This window comes from Bos taurus, chromosome 22 (genome assembly GCF_002263795.3).
Source record: "Bos taurus isolate L1 Dominette 01449 registration number 42190680 breed Hereford chromosome 22, ARS-UCD2.0, whole genome shotgun sequence".
NCBI classification, from domain to species: domain Eukaryota; kingdom Metazoa; phylum Chordata; class Mammalia; order Artiodactyla; family Bovidae; genus Bos; species Bos taurus.
The window spans coordinates 49,455,214-49,473,659 of NC_037349.1; the positions used below are offsets into that span (position 1 = coordinate 49,455,214).

Here is an 18,446-nt window from a genome sequence, read left to right on the forward strand (position 1 = left end):
TGGAATACGGAATGAAGCAGGGCAAAGACTAATAGAGTTTTGCCAAGAAAATGCACTGGTCATAGCAAACACTATCTTCCAACAACACAAGAGAAGACTCTATACATGGACATCACCAGATGGTCAACACCGAAATCAGACTGATTATATTCTTTGCAGCCAAAGATGGAGAAGCTCTATACAGTCAGCAAAAACAAGACCAGGAGCTGACTGTGGCTCAGACCATGAACTCCTTATTGCCAAATTCAGACTTAAATTGAAGAAAGTAGGGAAAACCACTAGACCATTCCGGTATGACCTAAATCAAATCCCTTATGATTATACAGTGGAAGTGAGAAATAGATTTAAGGGACTAGATCTGATAGATAGAGTGCCTGATGAACTATGGAATGAGGTTCGTGACATTGTACAAGAGACAGGGATCAAGACCATCCCCATGGAAAAGAAATGCAAAAAAGCAAAATGGCTGTCTGGGGAGGCCTTACAAATAGCTGTGAAAAGAAGAGAAGTGAAAAGCAAAGGAGAAAAGGAAAGATATAAACATCTGAATGCAGAGTTCCAAAGAATAGCAAGAAGAGATAAGAAAGCCTTCCTCAGAGATCAATGCAAAGAAATAGAGGAAAACAACAGAATGGGAAAGACTAGGGATCTCTTCAAGAAAATCAGAGATACCAAAGGAACATTTCATGCAAAGATGAGCTCGATAAAAGGACAGAAATGGTATGGACCTAACAGAAGCAGAAGATATTAAGAAGAGATGGCAAGAATACACAGAAGAACTGTACAAAAAAGATCTTCACGACCCAGATAATCACGATGGTGTGATCACTGACCTAGAGCCAGACATCCTGGAATGTGAAGTCAAGTTGGCCTTAGAAAGCATCACTACGAACAAAGCTAGTGGAGGTGATGGAATTCCAGTTGAGCTATTCCAAATCCTGAAAGATGATGCTGTGAAAGTGCTGCACTCAATAGGCCAGCAAATTTGGAAGACTCAGCAGTGGCCACAGGACTGGAAAAGGTCAGTTTTCATTCCAATCCCAAAGAAAGGCAATGCCAAAGAATGCTCAAACTACCACACAATTGCACTCATCTCACATGCTAGTAAGGTAATGCTCAAAATTCTCCAAGCCAGGCTTCAGCAATATGTGAACCGTGAACTTCCTGATGTTCAAGCTGGTTTTAGAAAAGGCAGAGGAACCAGAGATCAAATTGCCAACATCTGCTGGATCATGGAAAAAGCAAGAGAGTTCCAGAAAAGCATCTATTTCTGTTTTATTGACTATGCCAAAGCCTTTGACTGTGTGGATCACAATAAAGTGTGGAAAATTCTGAAAGAGATGGGAATACCAGACCACCTGATCTGCCTCTTGAGAACTTTGTATGCAGGTCAGGAAGCAACAGTTAGAACTGGACATGGAACAACAGACTGGTTCCAAATAGGAAAAGGAGTTCATTAAGGCTGCATATTGTCACCCTGTTTATTTAACTTATATGCAGAGTACACCATGAGAAACACTGGACTGGAAGAAACACAAGCTGGAATCAAGATTACGGGGAGAAATATGAGTAACCTCAGATATGCAGATGACACCACCCTTATGGCAGAAAGTGAAGAGGAACTAAAAAGCCTCTTGATGAAAGTGAAAGTGGAGAGTGAAAAAGTGGGCTTAAAGTTCAACATTCAGAAAACAAAGATCATGGCATCCGGTTCCATCACTTCATGGGAAATAGATGGGGAAACAGTGGAAACAGTGTCAGACTTTATTTTTCTGGACTCCAAAATCACTACAGATGGTGACTGCAGCCATGAAATTAAAAGACGCTTACTCCTTGGAAGGAAAGTTATGACCAACCTAGATAGCATATTCAAAAGCAGAGACATTACTTTGCCAACAATGGTCCGTCTAGTCAAGGCTATGGTTTTTCCTGTGGTCATGTATGGATGTGAGAGTTGGACTGTGAAGAAGGCTGAGCGCCGAAGAACTGATGCTTTTGAACTGTGGTGTTGGAGAAGACTCTTGAGAGTCCCTTGGACTGCAAGGAGATCCAACCAGTCCATTCTGAAGGAGATCAGCCCTGGGATTTCTTTGGAAGGAATGATGCTAAAGCTGAAACTCCAGTACTTTGGCCACCTCATGCGAAGAGTTGACTCATTGGAAAAGACTCTGATGCTGGGAGGGATTGGGGGCAGGAGGAGAAGGGGACGACAGAGGATGAGATGGCTGGATGGCATCACTGACTCGATGGACGTGAGTCTGAGTGAACTCCAGGAGTTGGTAATGGACAGGGAGGCCTGGCGTGCTGCAATTCATGGGGTCGCAAAGAGTCGGACACGACTGAGTGACTGATCTGATCTGATACTTTTTTTTTTTTAAGATTCTTTTCCCACGTTGGCCATTACAGAGTACTGAGTAGAGTTCCCTGTGCTATACAGCAGGTTATTATTACTTATCTCTTTTATACATAGTAGGGAAGTACTTTAATCTTTTTAAATTAGAAAAATGTTTTTTACTTTAATTTTTAAAACCTTTCCTCAAAAGTCCAAATGGTCCTTGAGCAGTAAGTATCTATGTACTGAGAGAATTGCCAAATTATTTCATGTAGCTATGGAAGTGAATAACCATAGACTATTATGGAAGCAGCTGAATTCAAGAAGATACAGGATCAAAAGAAAATTAAATTTCTCTCATTTTTCTCGGGTCTAGAAACAAAAGGCTACATAGGCAATGATATAAGAACCTCTCTTAAATTTATTCCAAGAAGGAAGAGTACTTTAAGAAGTCTTCTGCATCTTTGAGAAACAGCTGGCACCTGACATGTGCCAGCCATCTCACCAGGGGTCCAGTTTGGAGAAAACTGGCCTCTAGTTGCACAGGAGCTGGCAGACCCAACACACCCATTCACCATCCTCTCCCAGACCAGGACACCTGCCATCAACAGTTTATGAACAATACAGGAGACAGAACTCCCATAACATGTGTTGGGAGCAGAATCTGATTTTGAGGAGCCCCTGGAGATTGGCCCATGCTTATGAGCTGAGTAATTCTCTTTTAAGAGAATTCAAGATTCTATACATTCTAATCAAAGAAAGGCTAAAGATCTCCCAGACACTGGAAAGGCAGAGTCATGAAGCACTGAAGAAAAACTTTTCCAAGGATGAAATATGGAGCTCTGGCCACCTCCTCAAAGAAGCTTTTCCTAAACTCTTGATGTGAAGTAAAACCTCCTCTCCAGCCATTCTATGCCAAAATCCTATTTATTTCTTTAATAGCATAATTAATTTTTTTCTCACTGACTTTGTATGTTTATCTTTGTATGGTTTATCTGTTGGACATGTTTATTGTCTGCCTTTTCCCCACTTGAATGGAGGTGCTATTAAGGCCGAACCTTTCTGTGTGGGTTCCTGATGAATCCCCAGTAGGTAACCCAATGTCTGACACATGGCAGGTATCAAGCAATATTGGCTGAATGAATGACTCTTAGAAGAAAACTAAGATACCATCTCCAAGGCTTTAAGCAATTAATTTCTGAACTCACACAGAACTTTTTGCATTTAACTCCACGTGTACCCCTCAATTATGCAGGGAACCTCACAGATGCTGGGGTTCAGAGAAGAACAGAATCCAGGCCCTACCCTCACATCACACTTGGCACTCTGTTCTACACCTGTGTTTGAGCCTAATTCCCTTTAGGACACAGGGGATGTGTTCTTCCAGGGGAAAGGGCAGTCTTACTCCTCTCTGCATCTCAGCAGCCATGACATGCTGTTTGCTCAGCCAACACGTATTGCATGAAGGTCAGAAGTGAGACTTGAGGCCTCAGGCTTTTATAGAATGTGCTGAGAACAGGCAGGGAAAATACAGATTTATGATTTGATTTCGCCTCTTTAAACTGATGATGCTTAGGAGAACATGTGTTTGAACTGTTACCACACGAATAACACAAGCATAGGCCCACTATAGTACTTAGAGCAGACGGTGAGATATTCAAAGAGGACAGAGAAAAAGCAGAACTACTTTGCTGCCATTCTTCTTTTATTACTAACTAGAAAGGGTGGGAAAGACATGGTTAAAAATAAACTTAAAACAAGTGACTCAAGAACAAGAAAAGATAGGGATGAAAGGAAAGACAGAAAACATGAACTTGCTATAAGTGAGTTCTCAGAGGATATGAGTTTTTTTTTTTAAAAATTGTTAATATGGAGAACTGCTGAGCAAGAGGGGAATCAACATTCTCATAGGTGGTTCTCTACAGCAGAAGCAGCAGTCATGAGAAAACGAGTTACCAGAAAGTGTAGTTAACTCACAGTGCGGACAGTCCCCTGGAAAGGGGAGCTGTCCAGCACTGCAAAGGGCTGCCTGATCATGGCTTTAAGATTATCTTCTTCTCAACATATCCACATACAGTGCATTCACTCAGTTCTTTTTACTTAAAACAGTTATATAAAATACCATGTTCAGTAAACACTGAAGAAGCGGAAAGTATTAGATAATCTTATTTCTAATCAATGTTGGCTTATTTCTAACCAACACTGGCTTAGAAGGAGATACGATACTTCAGCCAGTGGAAGCAAAGACTGACGCTAAGGGTAGAAACGAGGCAGTGGGGATGACTACGAGCCGCAGGTACATCATCCCTCCCTCCTGCTCTCAGATAAAATTATGAGGAATAAAGACCTTTTAGGGCAAAATCAAAGTGAGGAAAGGGCAGTTAGGTGGATCAAGGCAGTCATTCCACGCTGTCTACACTTGTCCTGTACTCTACTCCACGGAGGTTACTTGCAAAGCTCTGCAGGGGTGGGCCCTTCTCAGGACATTACCCGCATGGCTTCCTGAATGTGGTCCTGACGAATCAGTTCTGCTGAGCAGTCCATGTACCACTTCAAACAGCGGATTAGCTCCCTGGGAAAAACAACAGTCCAGAAACCCCACTTTAATCCAAAAGCAATGCAGCCTGAAATACCTGCAGTCCTAAATTAGCCATAGAGGAAATAATATACTGCTGACGAGCTAGAATGGACCGATGGATTCATTACAGCTGTGGAATCTTTAGACCACCTGGGACCAGACAACACTCCTGACCAAGAGATGCCACATTTCAATCAGCAGTTGGAGTCATTCTTTCCCACTTCCCTTGAGACACATTTCTTTTGATTACAATAAAGTTTTCCCAAAGTCATGGGCTGGATGTGTGTTTTCTTTGTTGAAAACTGCTAAGTCTCCAGAATATACAACAATGACTAGTAAATAGCAGGCTCTGAATAAAGGTGTATGGTCCCTTGTGCCCCTCCTTGCTGTCCCAATCATCTTATTTCCTTAGGACCAAGTTATCTGAGTGGCATGGGACTACAGGGTCAGAAAGTCTGCGCATATACATGGCCAAAGAATTCAGAGGTCAAGAGAACAGGCCCTCTGCAGACAGCAGGGTTCACATCTGGGGCATATCAGTCTCGAGCTCTGCATCCTTGAGCAAGTTATGTGAGCTCTCTGTTCTCACTCTCTTCATTTAAAATATAGGCAACAATAGTACCTCTCAAATTATTGTGAATTCTAATGAGATGACACGTGTAAAATATATAGCACAGTGCCTGCTCTCTCCAAAGTGACATCAAAGTATCAGAGTCCAGTGATTCCACAGCTTCACCACCCTTCAGGTTTTAACTCTTCAAAACTTATGTTCATTCCATAGAATAACATGGCAACTTTTAAAATTGCTCTAATGGCTTTAGATAACCTGTGAGTGCTTTCCATGTTTACTCTTTGTATTATCTCTTTTATTGACTGTCTTTTCTTTCCTTTGATATTATTTGTGGATGCTATATTTAGCTATTCACATGCTTCTTACTGAAAAAACAAGACATTTTTAGCAGCTCTTCCATCATTTCTTAGAAGGAAAAGTATGAAAACTATGCAATAAACTATAGTATAGAATGTCAGCAGAAAGCCCACAGGTAACATCATTCTCAATGGCAAAAGCCTGTCTTTCTAGTCAAACACAAGTCCCAATGATGATGCCAAATGCAACTTACTTGTATGCCAGGGCTCCAGCAAAGTGCTTCTGGATGTACGTGTCCATTACAGGTCGGAAGTGGAAATATTTGATGTCTCGGAGCAGGTTGATGATGAATACCTGGGAGAGACAAGGTGTAGCAGAATTCAGCGGAGGCCTCAAACCTACCCCCAGAAGAAAACAACTCTTGATTCTTCAAGGAATGGCAAACTACAAGTGTTTTCTCCAGTGTTTCCAGTGAATGTAAGACTGCCACTCCAGGTATGTATTTCTGTCATGTTTGTACTATTGCTAACAACCCTGGCCTCCCATTCCAAACTTGGGACTCATTTGTCAACACCAGCGACTTTGACCTTCTCTCTTGACAATAATGCTCAGTGGTATAATATGGACCAAGGGAAGACAAAACAATATCTGTGTTGTGGCACAAACATTAAGGTGTCTCAAACACTTGGAAAAGAGAGAAAAAAATATTGTCCTCTGAGCCAAATCATCCTATGAAAGGTTGCACCCTTCAGCAATTAGGGTTGGTTGGCCAGGGAGGCAAGAAGAAAAGTCAGAGAAACAAACTTTGAAAAATATCACTCTAACTCTTGCCTCTGTTGCTCATCTATCATACAGATTTTAGAGTACCTGGTTGTCCTTGAATAATAGTCCTCCTGGAGGACTGGACATGTTCAACAAAATGCACTAAATATTCAGATCACTGTCTTTTCTCACTGAGCAACCTTCTGAGACTCTGGTTCCCAGACAACTGTTTACAGGGAGAGGGTGTGATGCTCAGACCAGCACAGAGAGTCTCTGTTTTTCTGGTGGTTATATCCTTTGTTTTCGTTTTTAATATTTATTTACTTGGCTGTGCTGGGTCTTAGTTGTGGCACTCAGGATCTTCAGTTGTGGCATGTGAGATCTAGTTTCCTAAACAGGTATTGAACCCAGGCCCCTTGCATTGGGAGTGCAGTCTTAACCACTGGACCACCAGAAAAATTTCTGTATCTACTTTGTAAGTGGAAAACGAGCTGTCTTGTTTCCTTTATTGGTCTCTGGGCCTTTTGTTGGTGTAGGTCACTATTTCAGCAACCCTGCGATAGTATGAGACTGAGTATCAAAACCACAAAGCAGAGGTCCAGATTAGCTCATATAGGGATTTTCCAGGTAGGCAGGTTGTTGGTCTTGCCTGGTGACACTCATCAGTCCCTTTCCTGTTGGGAACATCTACATTTTGTGCCGACTCACTCAAATAAACTGCTTTCCTCAGATTTTTAAAAAGTATGTGACAGGAATAATCAATAGAAATCAGGAAAGGTAAGACTTACCAAAGACTGAAATACCAGCAGGCCATATTTCTCTGTGTTATCATCCAAAATCACAAAGAGTGTATCTAAGATGTCCTGCAGAAACTGCAACAGCATAAAAACCAGAGGGCTCAGGTCTAGGACCTTGGACACATGGTCAGACATTCAAACACCAATGAATTTATCTCCCAAACAAACAAAATCAAAGATCTCCTAAGACCTCACACTACCACTTAAAAATAACCTGGTATTCCATCTCCACCTAGCCAAGAAATAACTAGGTGAACTTTGGGTGTTTGATTACAGCCCAAAGGGCCCTAAGAGAGACCTAAAGAGGCTCTTCCTGTTGGGTAAGTGCTAAACTTATAAGAAAGAGCAATTACCTAAAAAATTTAGACCACCCATGAAGAATAGCAATCTTGAAGGAAATCTAACTGATTTTGATGTCAAATTCATTTTGAGAAAAAGTGCCTACTTTCCTGGGACCCCGAAATTCAGTAGTCTCTTATTGTCTACTATGACCTAACTCTGTAGAGGACATCTGGATAAGGATGTGACAAGCTAGGCCTTACCTACAGAAACTTATTTTTTGGTCTAGAAATTAGTATCCCAGTAGAAGAGAGAATGCAGCTGATGAGGGATGTCAAAGAGGGTAAAAGATCTGGAGACAACATTTTTCTTTTTTTGAGCAGGTGCCTTTTTCTTTCTAAGATGCCAAAGTCCAGGGAGAGAATAATAAATATTCATGGATGCTCCCAGTCTTCAAAAATCAAACCTAATACTCTGTTGGTCAAAATGTAATTTAATGATATAATGTTTACAACTTGCTTGAAAACAACATAAGGTAGAAGGCATGGATGAGGGATTTACGGGCAGGACTGGCCAGGGGTTGGTGACAGTCAGGGATGAACGACAGGGACGTGTAGGGTTATTTATTCTGTCTGCATCTTTGGATGCTTGAAATTTTCCAATAAAAAGTAAAAAATAATTAAAATGATAGCATATTCCCTTTACATTCTCTCCTGGCTGGCTTGAGAAAAATACTGATGCTAAAACCAGAAATACTGGTAGGATGTTCTCTTGTCGGGAATGTAACAACTCACCCTTAAAAAGATCACAGAGTTTTCATAGTATGTGGTCTGCTCTACTGGTGAAATTATTAATATGTTTAGAAGGAAACAATGCCCTGAGTGTAAATTTATCTTAAGTTTCAAAACTAGTTTGTATAAAGTTTCAAAAGCTTGTTTGTATAAAGAGTTCTTTTAAAAATTTATGATACTCTGATCAATTAACACAAAATTCATATAAGACTTCATAAAAGTACAAAGAAATACACAGACTTTAAAATTATTTCTCATGTGGAGACACCATGTTGTGTATTACTGAGTCAATGGAGCTGTAAAATGAAAGCACAGACAGTGCAGTGGTAACAGATTTGATCCCTGCAATGACGGAGCCAAGAATGTCCACTCATGGACAAGGTGCCTTTCTGAAATTGAATCTCTAGCCTACATTCCACTGCGCTTGCTAATCACCCAAAGCATGTCCATTCTCCTCAGTTGAGTTCAGTCCATTGTGCAGAATCCACCTACCAGGCTTTCACCATCGGGAAGTGCCTGGGGTTCTTCTTGAGCTCAAGTCAGGTGGGCAAACACCTGGCTTCTACACAGTGTGGAGAAGCCCTAGGGTAACAACTGGGGTTGGGCAGTGTTGCTGTCAGTTTGCTCAGGCCGTTAGGTGGGAAGTGTCACAAAAGCACATGAAGAGACACGTGTACCCCAATGTTCATCGCAGCACTGTTTATAATAGCCAGGACATGGAAGCAACCTAGATGTCCATCAGCAGATGAATGGATAAGAAAGCTGTGGTACATATACACAATGGAGTATTACTCAGCCATTAAAAAGAATACATTTGAATCAGTTCTAATGAGGTGGATGAAACTGGAGCCTATTATACAGAGTGAAGTAAGCCAGAAGGACAAACACCAATACAGTATACTAATGCATATATATGGAATTTAGAAAGATGGTAACGATAACCCTGTATACGAGACAGCAAAAGAGACACTGATGTATAGAACAGTCTTATGGACTCTGTGGGAGAGGGAGAGGGTGGCAAGATTTGGGAGAATGGCATTGAAACATGTGAAATGTCATGTATGAAACGAGATGCCAGTCCAGGTTCAATGCACGATGCTGGATGCTTGGGACTGGTGCACTGGGACGACCCAGAGGGATGGTATGGGGAGGGAGGAGGGAGGAGGGTTCAGGATGGATTTTCTTTTAAAAATTTAGAAAAAAATAATTAAAAAAAAAAACAACAACAAATAGATGCTGAGACAGGGTGGGGCAGAGGGAAAAAAGGATTAAACTTTTTTCTTCTCTGTCCAGCTTTAGAACTGCTGATATTTCTGGATCATAGTACTACACTGTAAATTTTATTTTCAAAATAAATTTATATATAATAGTTTGCTCTGGGGAAAACAGATTTCTGTCTTAAAAGCAACTCCAAAGGTAAAATGAAGAAGGACATCTAGAACTTTAAAATCAGTTTTTCTATACGATGTCTTCATAGTTTTTGAAATACAGCATTTTAAACTCCATTTCTGTCTCAAATAGCTATAATTATCAAAGGAGCTGTACATTCAATATTTGAAAACACACACACACACACACACACAAAAAAGCCGTTGAGGCAGAGAGGAGGGTAGAGTTCTCTGGTCTGGACTCTTAAGTGAGAGACTGGGCAAAATCAGGAGTTCCAGTTCATGGAGAATATTTAGAGTTATTCTAGATAATCCAGAGAGTGGGGCCAGGAGGACACCAGGCTGGGTTTGTGGTAGAGGTTTACAGAGTAAGCAGAGAGAGGAAGCGAGCGGAGACCTAGAGGCATGCAGGTGGCAGCCCACACTGGGACTGTTTCTGAGAGGCTGCCCTTTAATTATCACTTTGCTTTCTGGGAAGAAAAACAAGCCAGAAAATAGGGTTTAAAAATTAAATATAGTTTCTAAAAGGTAATAAACCTGATGTGATACCTACTTTAAAGAAAGAAGCTAATTGAAAAAAATAAAAATAACTTTATCTCTACTCACTTAACTATATACCTTAAAAAGTGGTCTCAGGGGCTTATAGGCAGAAATCAAGGGGAAGTAAGGCCCTCTGCCCAGATTCTTGCTCAGCTAGCACGTGTGAACTAGGTGAAAGCCATACCTTAACAATTTCCTCCCCACTGACATGCCGCAGCCGCCCAAGGATGTCCATGATCCGGTCTGGAAAGGCCTTCCATTTCAGCAGAGCAAGGAGGTCCACTAGGAAGCAAGCCCCAAAAATGGTGAACCCTGGCTATGTCATGGGCAAGCAAAGCCTAGACTCCCCCTGCCAAGGGTGGGTGGGATCTAGAGAGACAGAAATAGCTGGAAGCAGTGAAACAGCCTCCAGAGTGCTGTGATCAAGGCTACAGACACATCTGTAAAACCACGGAAAACCCCTTAGCTTGCTATTACCAAGTGATTCCCTAAACTTCGAATGAGAAGAATTCCCTCACTACGGCATGAAAAAGCAGAAGCAACAATTTCTGTCTCTTGACAAATACCAGCAACATGAAGCAGCAAGTGGGGACAGTGCAGGGCTCCACCCCGCAGGCACCTGGCCTACCGTTCTGGGTGAGCTTGGTGGAAGAGAGCTGTGTGGAAATGAAGAAAGACTCTTTGGTGCTGCGCTGGAAGATGAGGCTGGAGGGGATGTTAGGGCAGCCATTGTAATCCTCTTTGCAGCAGGGCAGGCCCAGGTACAGAGCGTGGTTGTTAAACGTGCTATTCTCATCACACTGTAGGCATAAGTAGAGAACACAGAATATTTCTGGAACCATGCCACATGTAAAACATCAGTCCCAGGGATTTTGGGTTCTTGAGGCTGGACCTTGGACCTCAGGTCCTGTTAGAAGGGTGTTTCCTAAGCACTTTAAAAGTGTTTTCCATTTCTTCCCCCAGAATGGCTCACACGCCTTTTTAAAGAAAACATGGCGAAGCTCATGCCCTCTATCTGTTGTGCAGAAAACTTCGTGCCGGCTTTGCTGTGATAGCTGACAGAATCAGAGTCTCAAATGGCAGGTTTCCAAATGTAAAAGCCAAGGCCGTAATGGCACAAAGGGGCTGAATAACAGATTTCCACAACTAGTGGAGTGAGAAGTTGGAAACAAAGGCCCTGCTGGCGTGACCTGTGGGAAAAGACAAAAGCCTGCCCACAGGTGTCCTGCTGTCTCCACCTGCACTCCACCCTAGATCCTCTGGCCCACTCAGGGGGAACCACCTGACCGACAACCACATGTGAGAGTGGTCTGAGCAGGGGACAGACTCAGGCTCCGTACCTTGTACACGTAGAGCTCATGGATGTCATCGGAGAGGGTGGTGCCATCGTCCCGCATCAAGGGTGAGAATGCAAAGCCGAAGAGTTTCTTTTCCCCTTTGTCTTTGGCTGCAATCAGAGCCAAGCATGAGTCGTTCGGCCTCTCACCTCCCTTTCCAACAGAAATTCCCCTTTTCCTTATCACCTTGTGTGCTTTACTTCTTTGTCCCTTACTTTGTTCATTAAATAGTTAGCAACCTGATGGTAAGAAGGATCAGAAATGTACTAGGCTGAGTTTCCATTTATATCGCAAGGTACGCACGCTACCTAGAACCAAACAGAAACTACATAGCTAGTCTTGATAAACCAGGGGCTCTTTAAGAAGGAGTTTACTATATACAAAGGAAACCCCCAAAGAGGAATGACCCTGGCAATTATCCACTGTCCAAGTCAGACACTACAAAAGGCCAACAACATCAGATCTCATTTTTAAAAAATATTTCTTTTTGATGTGGACCATTTTTAAAGTCTTCATTGAAGTTGTTACAATACCTAACCAGGGATTGAACCCACAACCCTGGAACTGAATATAAAGTCTTAACCGCTGGACCCAGGGAAGTCCCCAGATTCCACGTTTTTGAATCACTGTCCAAAGAAGAGTCTCTGATGACATCCCACCTCTGTGTACACAACTCCTCATTTTCTTGCCCTGATACTAATAAAACTCTTATTTCTGTCTCAGAGAAGGAAGAGTTATATTTATATTCTCAAAGCAATGTAGAGAGAGAAATCTCACTCACTGGAACAGTGTCTGAACTCGAAGCGCAGGTGGGAGCCCCGGAACCGGTCGATGGGGATGGGCAATTTGATAATCTCTCCCCAGCGAGGACTGTTGCTGTGGTAGAGGACGAAGGAGTGGTAGGAACTCCTGTTGGGCTCTCCTGAACCCAAGCTGATGCAGTCCTGGAAGAGAGAAGCAGAGCAACATACCATCATACTGGAGGGGTCCCTTGGATTTCTCTGGACATTTCACTTCTTCCTTTGTGAGGGTCTCATTTTTCCATCAGGCCAAATCTATCAGGTGACTGAAATTCAGACTCTAGGGGCAACTGTGAAGATGGCATAAGGAGCCAGCAGTCACAGTGCTCCTTGTTCTCCTTGGAGCAGAGGCAACCGCACACACCACTCAGCTCACCTGAAGGAAGCTGAGTGGTGCCATCTGAATCACTAAGGCAGACTCTTCATCCTCATTAAGAAAGAAATGGACTCAGTGAAGTCAACCATACACAGAGCTTTCCAGATCAGAGAAATAATTAAATAACAAAACGGAGAGAACCGGTTTTCTAATCTTCAGCCCAAAGGTGCACTGGCATTTTATGTTGCCTGTGGCTGACTGTTCTTGGACATAACCAAGGTAGACCAGATTTAACTTGACCCCAGTTTCCAAATATTACTGTGAAAATGCAGTCCCATGCCCCCCGGGAAGCTGCAGGCAATACAATCCGGAGCAGCTCCCTGTCCACACAGGGCAGAGTGAACAGCTGAGAGCTCTGCTGACCCCCACATTACTCATGCAAACAAGAATTGCCTTAGTCCTTGAGGTGGGTTTTTTTTAATGACACACATATCTCTAATACCACATCTACCCTCCATTTCTTTCTATTAAATAGCTTTGAGAGATGACTGTACTAAGTTTACCTCTTTCCTTCTGTAAAATGTGGATGATCACTGCTGTTCTGCCTACCTCATGAGGCTGCTGTCAACACACAGAAGCCAGGTTTGTAAAAGACTGATTTGCCTTCTACCATGTGGCATGCAAACAATGCCTTCTCATTTACCAAGGACTTGACCATGACTTGACTAAGGGAAAAACTGACATAATGAAAGTAGAAAAACAGCACTCTGGGTCTTCTCTTTTAATCAAGAGTGTCAGAGGGTCCTTGTGCTGCACTGGTTGGAAATCACCTTTGGGGGCCTGAGTCTGATGTTCCTTGTCACATAACCTGGTAACAGCAAGTGGGTATACCTATTTACTAAAGAGCAAATATAACTTTCTATATTAGCTCTAGGACCTAATAACAGGTCCAAACGAGTGGGACCTAATAACAGTTACCAAAACTAAGCAGCTGGATGCTAGACAGGTGGCTGAAAAAGTAACATGTAGGACAGAACTGTAGGGAATAGGTCTAAATGAGGACAGGAAGGATTCAGGTCAGACACTAGGAAGAATTTCTGAAAAGGCTGTATGACCCTGGAAGTCATTATCAGAGCATACTGCAGGGTTTCCCTGAAGAGAAGCTAAGGTGGAGAAGAGTCTTAGGAAGTGATTTGAGTTCAGTCCCTCTTGAGGAGGATGGGTCTCTGGACAAAGTCCACAGAAACACTAAAATTATTACAGGATTAGCTGCCATTTCAAACTGACCAGCAAACCTTACCTTCAAGATTTCGCCGTCTGCGTAAAGCACATACATAGTCACTTCAATATTCTTTTGAACACTCTTTCCCCCTCTCTCAAAATCCCCCTTCTCCAGGGTGAGGTACAGGTCATTGCGGATATCACCTGCGGGGAAAGAAGTGTCACGCATTCATGACTGCAGAAGCCACTGTGCCCCATGTGCGTGGAGGACAAGGCTAGCATCTGGATCCTCCAGGGTTCAGGGAGGTGCTCAGGGCATTCCAAGCTTGGTTAATAACAATGGATGTTCCACCGGTATCAGTGCAGCAGTACTCAGGTGGGTTAGTCATGTGCCCTCTAAGTCTGAATCTTAAGGCTGTTCACCACAGCTTGGCTAGGGTGGGAAAAGGCAGACTGTGGGGGACTGCTCAACCTCTCTCCCCTCCAAAAGAATGGCTGTAATCTAATCCTCCAAAAGAGGAAAGGTTTTACAATCAAAAGGAATAGCACTTCCTTTAATCATATCTACGTCTTAACCACTAATTCCTCGTCCTTTCCCTCTCTTTGCTACCTTTTCTTTTGGCAGCCCTCCATCTTTCTGAGTCTGCCTAGAGGATACACTGCTCCTTCCTTCTGGAGGCTTACGTAGTTTCATTCCCTGCTGGGGTGCCAGCAGGTCACTGGATGGGCAAGTTTTCTTCTTTTTGTAGCAAGTGCTCTGGGAGCAGATGACTCCCCAAAAGCGCAGGTGCCAAAGCACTGGGGCGACAGTGTTGTGCTCCTGTGCTTTGAGTCCAGCCCGTGCAGCCCACACTGGCTGCTTTAGAGTGGGCAGGAGCAGAACCAGCTGCAAGTCTGAAATGACCTAAGTCTCAAATGCCTTTTTCTTTAAGGGGGGATGGAACTGTCTGTTCATGTATAAAAGGAGCTTATATGGGCTGCTCTAAGCTTCTAAACCCGCAAAGTGACCAATTTTACTTAACACAAACTAAGAAGGACTTTTGACTTGCAAAAAAAAAAAAAAAAGTAAAGCCTGTGGGGGGGGCGGGATTTCAAAGGAGAAAATGACAAGGGAAACCAGGTGAGGCCAAAGTGAGATGTGTCGGCAGCCTGAAGAAATCAACTGAAAGTTAATGGAACAATTCATTAACTTGCAAAGCAAACCAGTTCAGAAATCAAATTCTTTCTACTTCAGTTTCTACAAAAACTGGCACATCTAAGTCTGTTCATTACTTGGAATCACAATGACATAAAGAGGCTTTGTTTTTGGTGAGCTACTAAGCTTTCTGGTTTGGTCAGGTACTTAATGAGAGCCTCTTTTCCGCACTGCCCACTTCTCTAACTGTGGGTGTCTGAGTGTCTCTTACACATGAAACAGTGATAGACTAAGACTGGCCCATATCTTGGGCTTTAGGGGTCTTTACGTCCAAACCTTCTGTTCTTCATATTGCCTTCCTACCCTATGAGTACTGTCAATTTTTTTTTTTTTTTTTTTGGTCACATAATACTCTCAAAAGAGCAGTCCATGAGAAACAATTATTCTCTGACAATGCAGAGAACTTTAACAAGCGAAAGCTATTTCCCTAAACAAATAGCCCTGAGGCTTCACGAAGGGAAGAAGAAAATGTGTTCTTGAAAATCACATGCAAATGCAACTGCTGGGCACGTGGGTCCGACTTCAGGGGGTCCATCCTTGCAGTCGGTACAGACTTTCCTCCTGGGCTGAGCAGAACCTCTACTTTGAATTCTGATGAGTCTGGAACTTTAATCTTCCTCTTTTGAACAATCCTACTTGGGTCCTCCTTCACTTTCATGCATTGGAGAAGGAAACGGCAACCCATTCCAGTGTTCTTGCCTGGAGAATCCCAGGGACCGGGGAGCCTGGTGGGCTGCCGTCTATGGGGTCATACAGAGTCGGACACGACTGAAGTGACTTAGCAGCAGCAGCAGGTCATTAAAAAGAGCACTTGTGTGCAGGTAGGGTGGGGAAGGCAAGCAGGAGGAGAAGGAAAACTCAAATTCATCAGTTTGCTACTGTCAGAACAGAGGATGAAAAAAATCAGCCCTGAAAGTAAAATTCAAAATTACTGGGAACTTAACTATATGGGGGAAATCAGAGTTGGTTACACCTTAAATTTTTAAAAACTGGAACAGACACCTCAGAGCTTTCTCCTGATAATAGCCTCTTAGTTACATATTAGCTTTTCTATGGAACTTAAGTAATTATTCAATTTCTAGGATGATTTGGCATAAAGTGAATAGAGAATTTTAATATCTAAAGAATAGGTGCTTTGTTTAAAATTACCCTGGTTTAAATCAGCACTCTCTGGAAGTTATTCTCAAGACAATTCATGTGACTCTTCAAAGCAGATGTTGGCTACCAGCAACAGTATTCTAGCTTGTACAAGCATTTTAAATTTCTGTGGCTCTATACAAAAGGTAACATATTATAGTAAGTATGTCCCTAGATGGAACATTTAAAACTTTTCCTAGCATTGTATGATATAAAATACTAATATCAAATTGAACATCATCTTAGAGATGGATAATAACAGAATTTGGTCTGTTTTGGTTTTATAGAGTGAGTTCATAGTTTCTGGGAAGCTTCTCCAGGGTATTTTAAACCAGAATGCCAATTTCAAATGAAGGACTGAGCTAGATATTCCTACAGGTTTCATTCTTTTAAAATTTTCTATTTAAATAGAATGCCTTTTGTGATCATCTAGAAAATGTGTAAATACACATAACTGTACCCTCTGAGTTACACAGTGAAGCAGCTTGATTTCATCAGATCTTTCCTCTTTATTTACAGAATAGATCTGCCTAGAACCAAGGCCATTCTCAGTCAGAAGAGTTGCAATTTTGTAAATTATGGCTTCAATTTTGAAAACAGCTCTTTGTAACAGTTAATGTAGCTGGGGCCTTCTCCTCAAAAGCTCTCTGGAGGATCATTTAAGTTGAACTCTCCACTAATTCTCAAGGAACTAGAAGAAACAAATGTGAAGACCTCCAGGATGTAATGAGCCAGGCCTGCCTTAGAGAGAGCTTCCCAGGGTCCCCACTGTTCACAGCTATCCTGATCGCATGTTACATGTTTACAAAGACTACTAGTAGGATCATGGGTTAATACTGTCTCCAGGAGGCTTGTGTAAACTTTAGTACCAGTGGCCGGGAAATATTACCAGGAGAGGCATGAAGACAGGCACCTTACAATAAGGATGGGAAAGAGAAGGCCTGAGCAGCAGTTTCTGTGATTAGTTTGGAGACCACTGCGTATATCTGAATCATCTAGGGAGCTTGTTAGAACTAGATTTCGAATATTCACCCTTAGAGATTCTAGTAGGTCTTGGGTGGGGCTTGTGTACTTGTATCTTTAAAAAGCATCAGGTAACTCTGATGCTCTCCAGGGTTTAACATCAGGGGACCATAAAGTGTGGGTCTGCTGGGAAGATGCTAGTGAAGTCTGTCTGGGGGTGTGGAACTGGGTAGCTCTTAAGACAGCATGGAGGATTGATGGGACGGGTATGGAGGGGGGAAGCTTTCTGGAAGCAAGTGGGAGTGTGTATTGTGGAGGGCAGCCCTGATTGCATTTGCTAGGTGTCCTCTGCTTCCTAACATTGGCAGAGCCTCTAAAAAGCATCAGCAGTGCCTTACATCTCTGAATGCTTGGTGCTCAGTTGACACGCAACAGAGTTTCTTGAATGGGAAGATGAATGAATGAGGCTGTTCTTGTAAGAGCGCTTCAGAATAAATAATCTTTGTCCCTTTTTCAGTTTCACACAGCAGCCAGTGACAGCTGTTGGTAAAGCTGCATGTCAGAGAACTAGGGACTTAAGAGTCGGCAGAGGCTGGCAAACTTTTTCTGGAAGAGGCCAGATAGTAAGTACCTTTCAGGCTTTGTGGGCCACATGTTCTTTGTTTTCACAACCCTTTTAAAACGTAAAAAACCATTCTGAGTTGGCAGACAGTATGAAAGGCTTCTGGATTTGGCCTATGGGCTATAGTTTGCTGATACAGTGTTCAACTGTCTAGAGCAGCGTCACGACCCAGCAACACTCCAGATTCCTAGAAGTCGACACAAAACAGATGCTGGGGAGGGAGCCAGGTCAGGGACCTGAGGCTGTCTGATGATGTCAGGGATTGGCCTGAAACATTCTGGGGTCCTTAGAGACAGAGGTTTCAGAAGGAAGCGGTGCTTTGCAGCTACCGGAATCTCAGGGGGCTGGGAAGCACTTGGACAGAGCTGTATCCAGCAGAGAACAGCGTGTGCTTCAGTGGCCAGGCCTGATCATCCAAAGACCTGCATCCTAGTGTGACTCTGGAGAAACAGCTCATCACATGTTTGCAGGTCTCCTCTGAAAGCAGCCTCTACAGAGGTTTCAGAGTCTTCGAGGTCCA

At 42.8% G+C, this 18,446-nt stretch overlaps 1 protein-coding gene across 13 annotated transcripts in view; it reads right to left on the bottom strand.

Moving 5' to 3' along the window:
- The window catches only part of DOCK3 (dedicator of cytokinesis 3), a 303,790-nt gene that overhangs the window by 70,556 nt on the left and 214,788 nt on the right, over positions 1–18,446 (bottom strand). For all 13 annotated transcript variants that reach the window (XM_024983256.2, XM_024983261.2, XM_024983252.2 and 10 more), the window contains 8 exons: positions 14,089–14,213; positions 12,454–12,616; positions 11,676–11,782; positions 10,964–11,135; positions 10,520–10,617; positions 7,329–7,412; positions 6,032–6,132; positions 4,823–4,904 (listed from right to left, as the gene is read on the bottom strand). In XM_024983256.2, the coding sequence (XP_024839024.1) occupies positions 4,823–4,904; positions 6,032–6,132; positions 7,329–7,412; positions 10,520–10,617; positions 10,964–11,135; positions 11,676–11,782; positions 12,454–12,616; positions 14,089–14,213 (932 nt within the window). The remainder of the gene's footprint in view (positions 1–4,822; positions 4,905–6,031; positions 6,133–7,328; positions 7,413–10,519; positions 10,618–10,963; positions 11,136–11,675; positions 11,783–12,453; positions 12,617–14,088; positions 14,214–18,446) is intronic.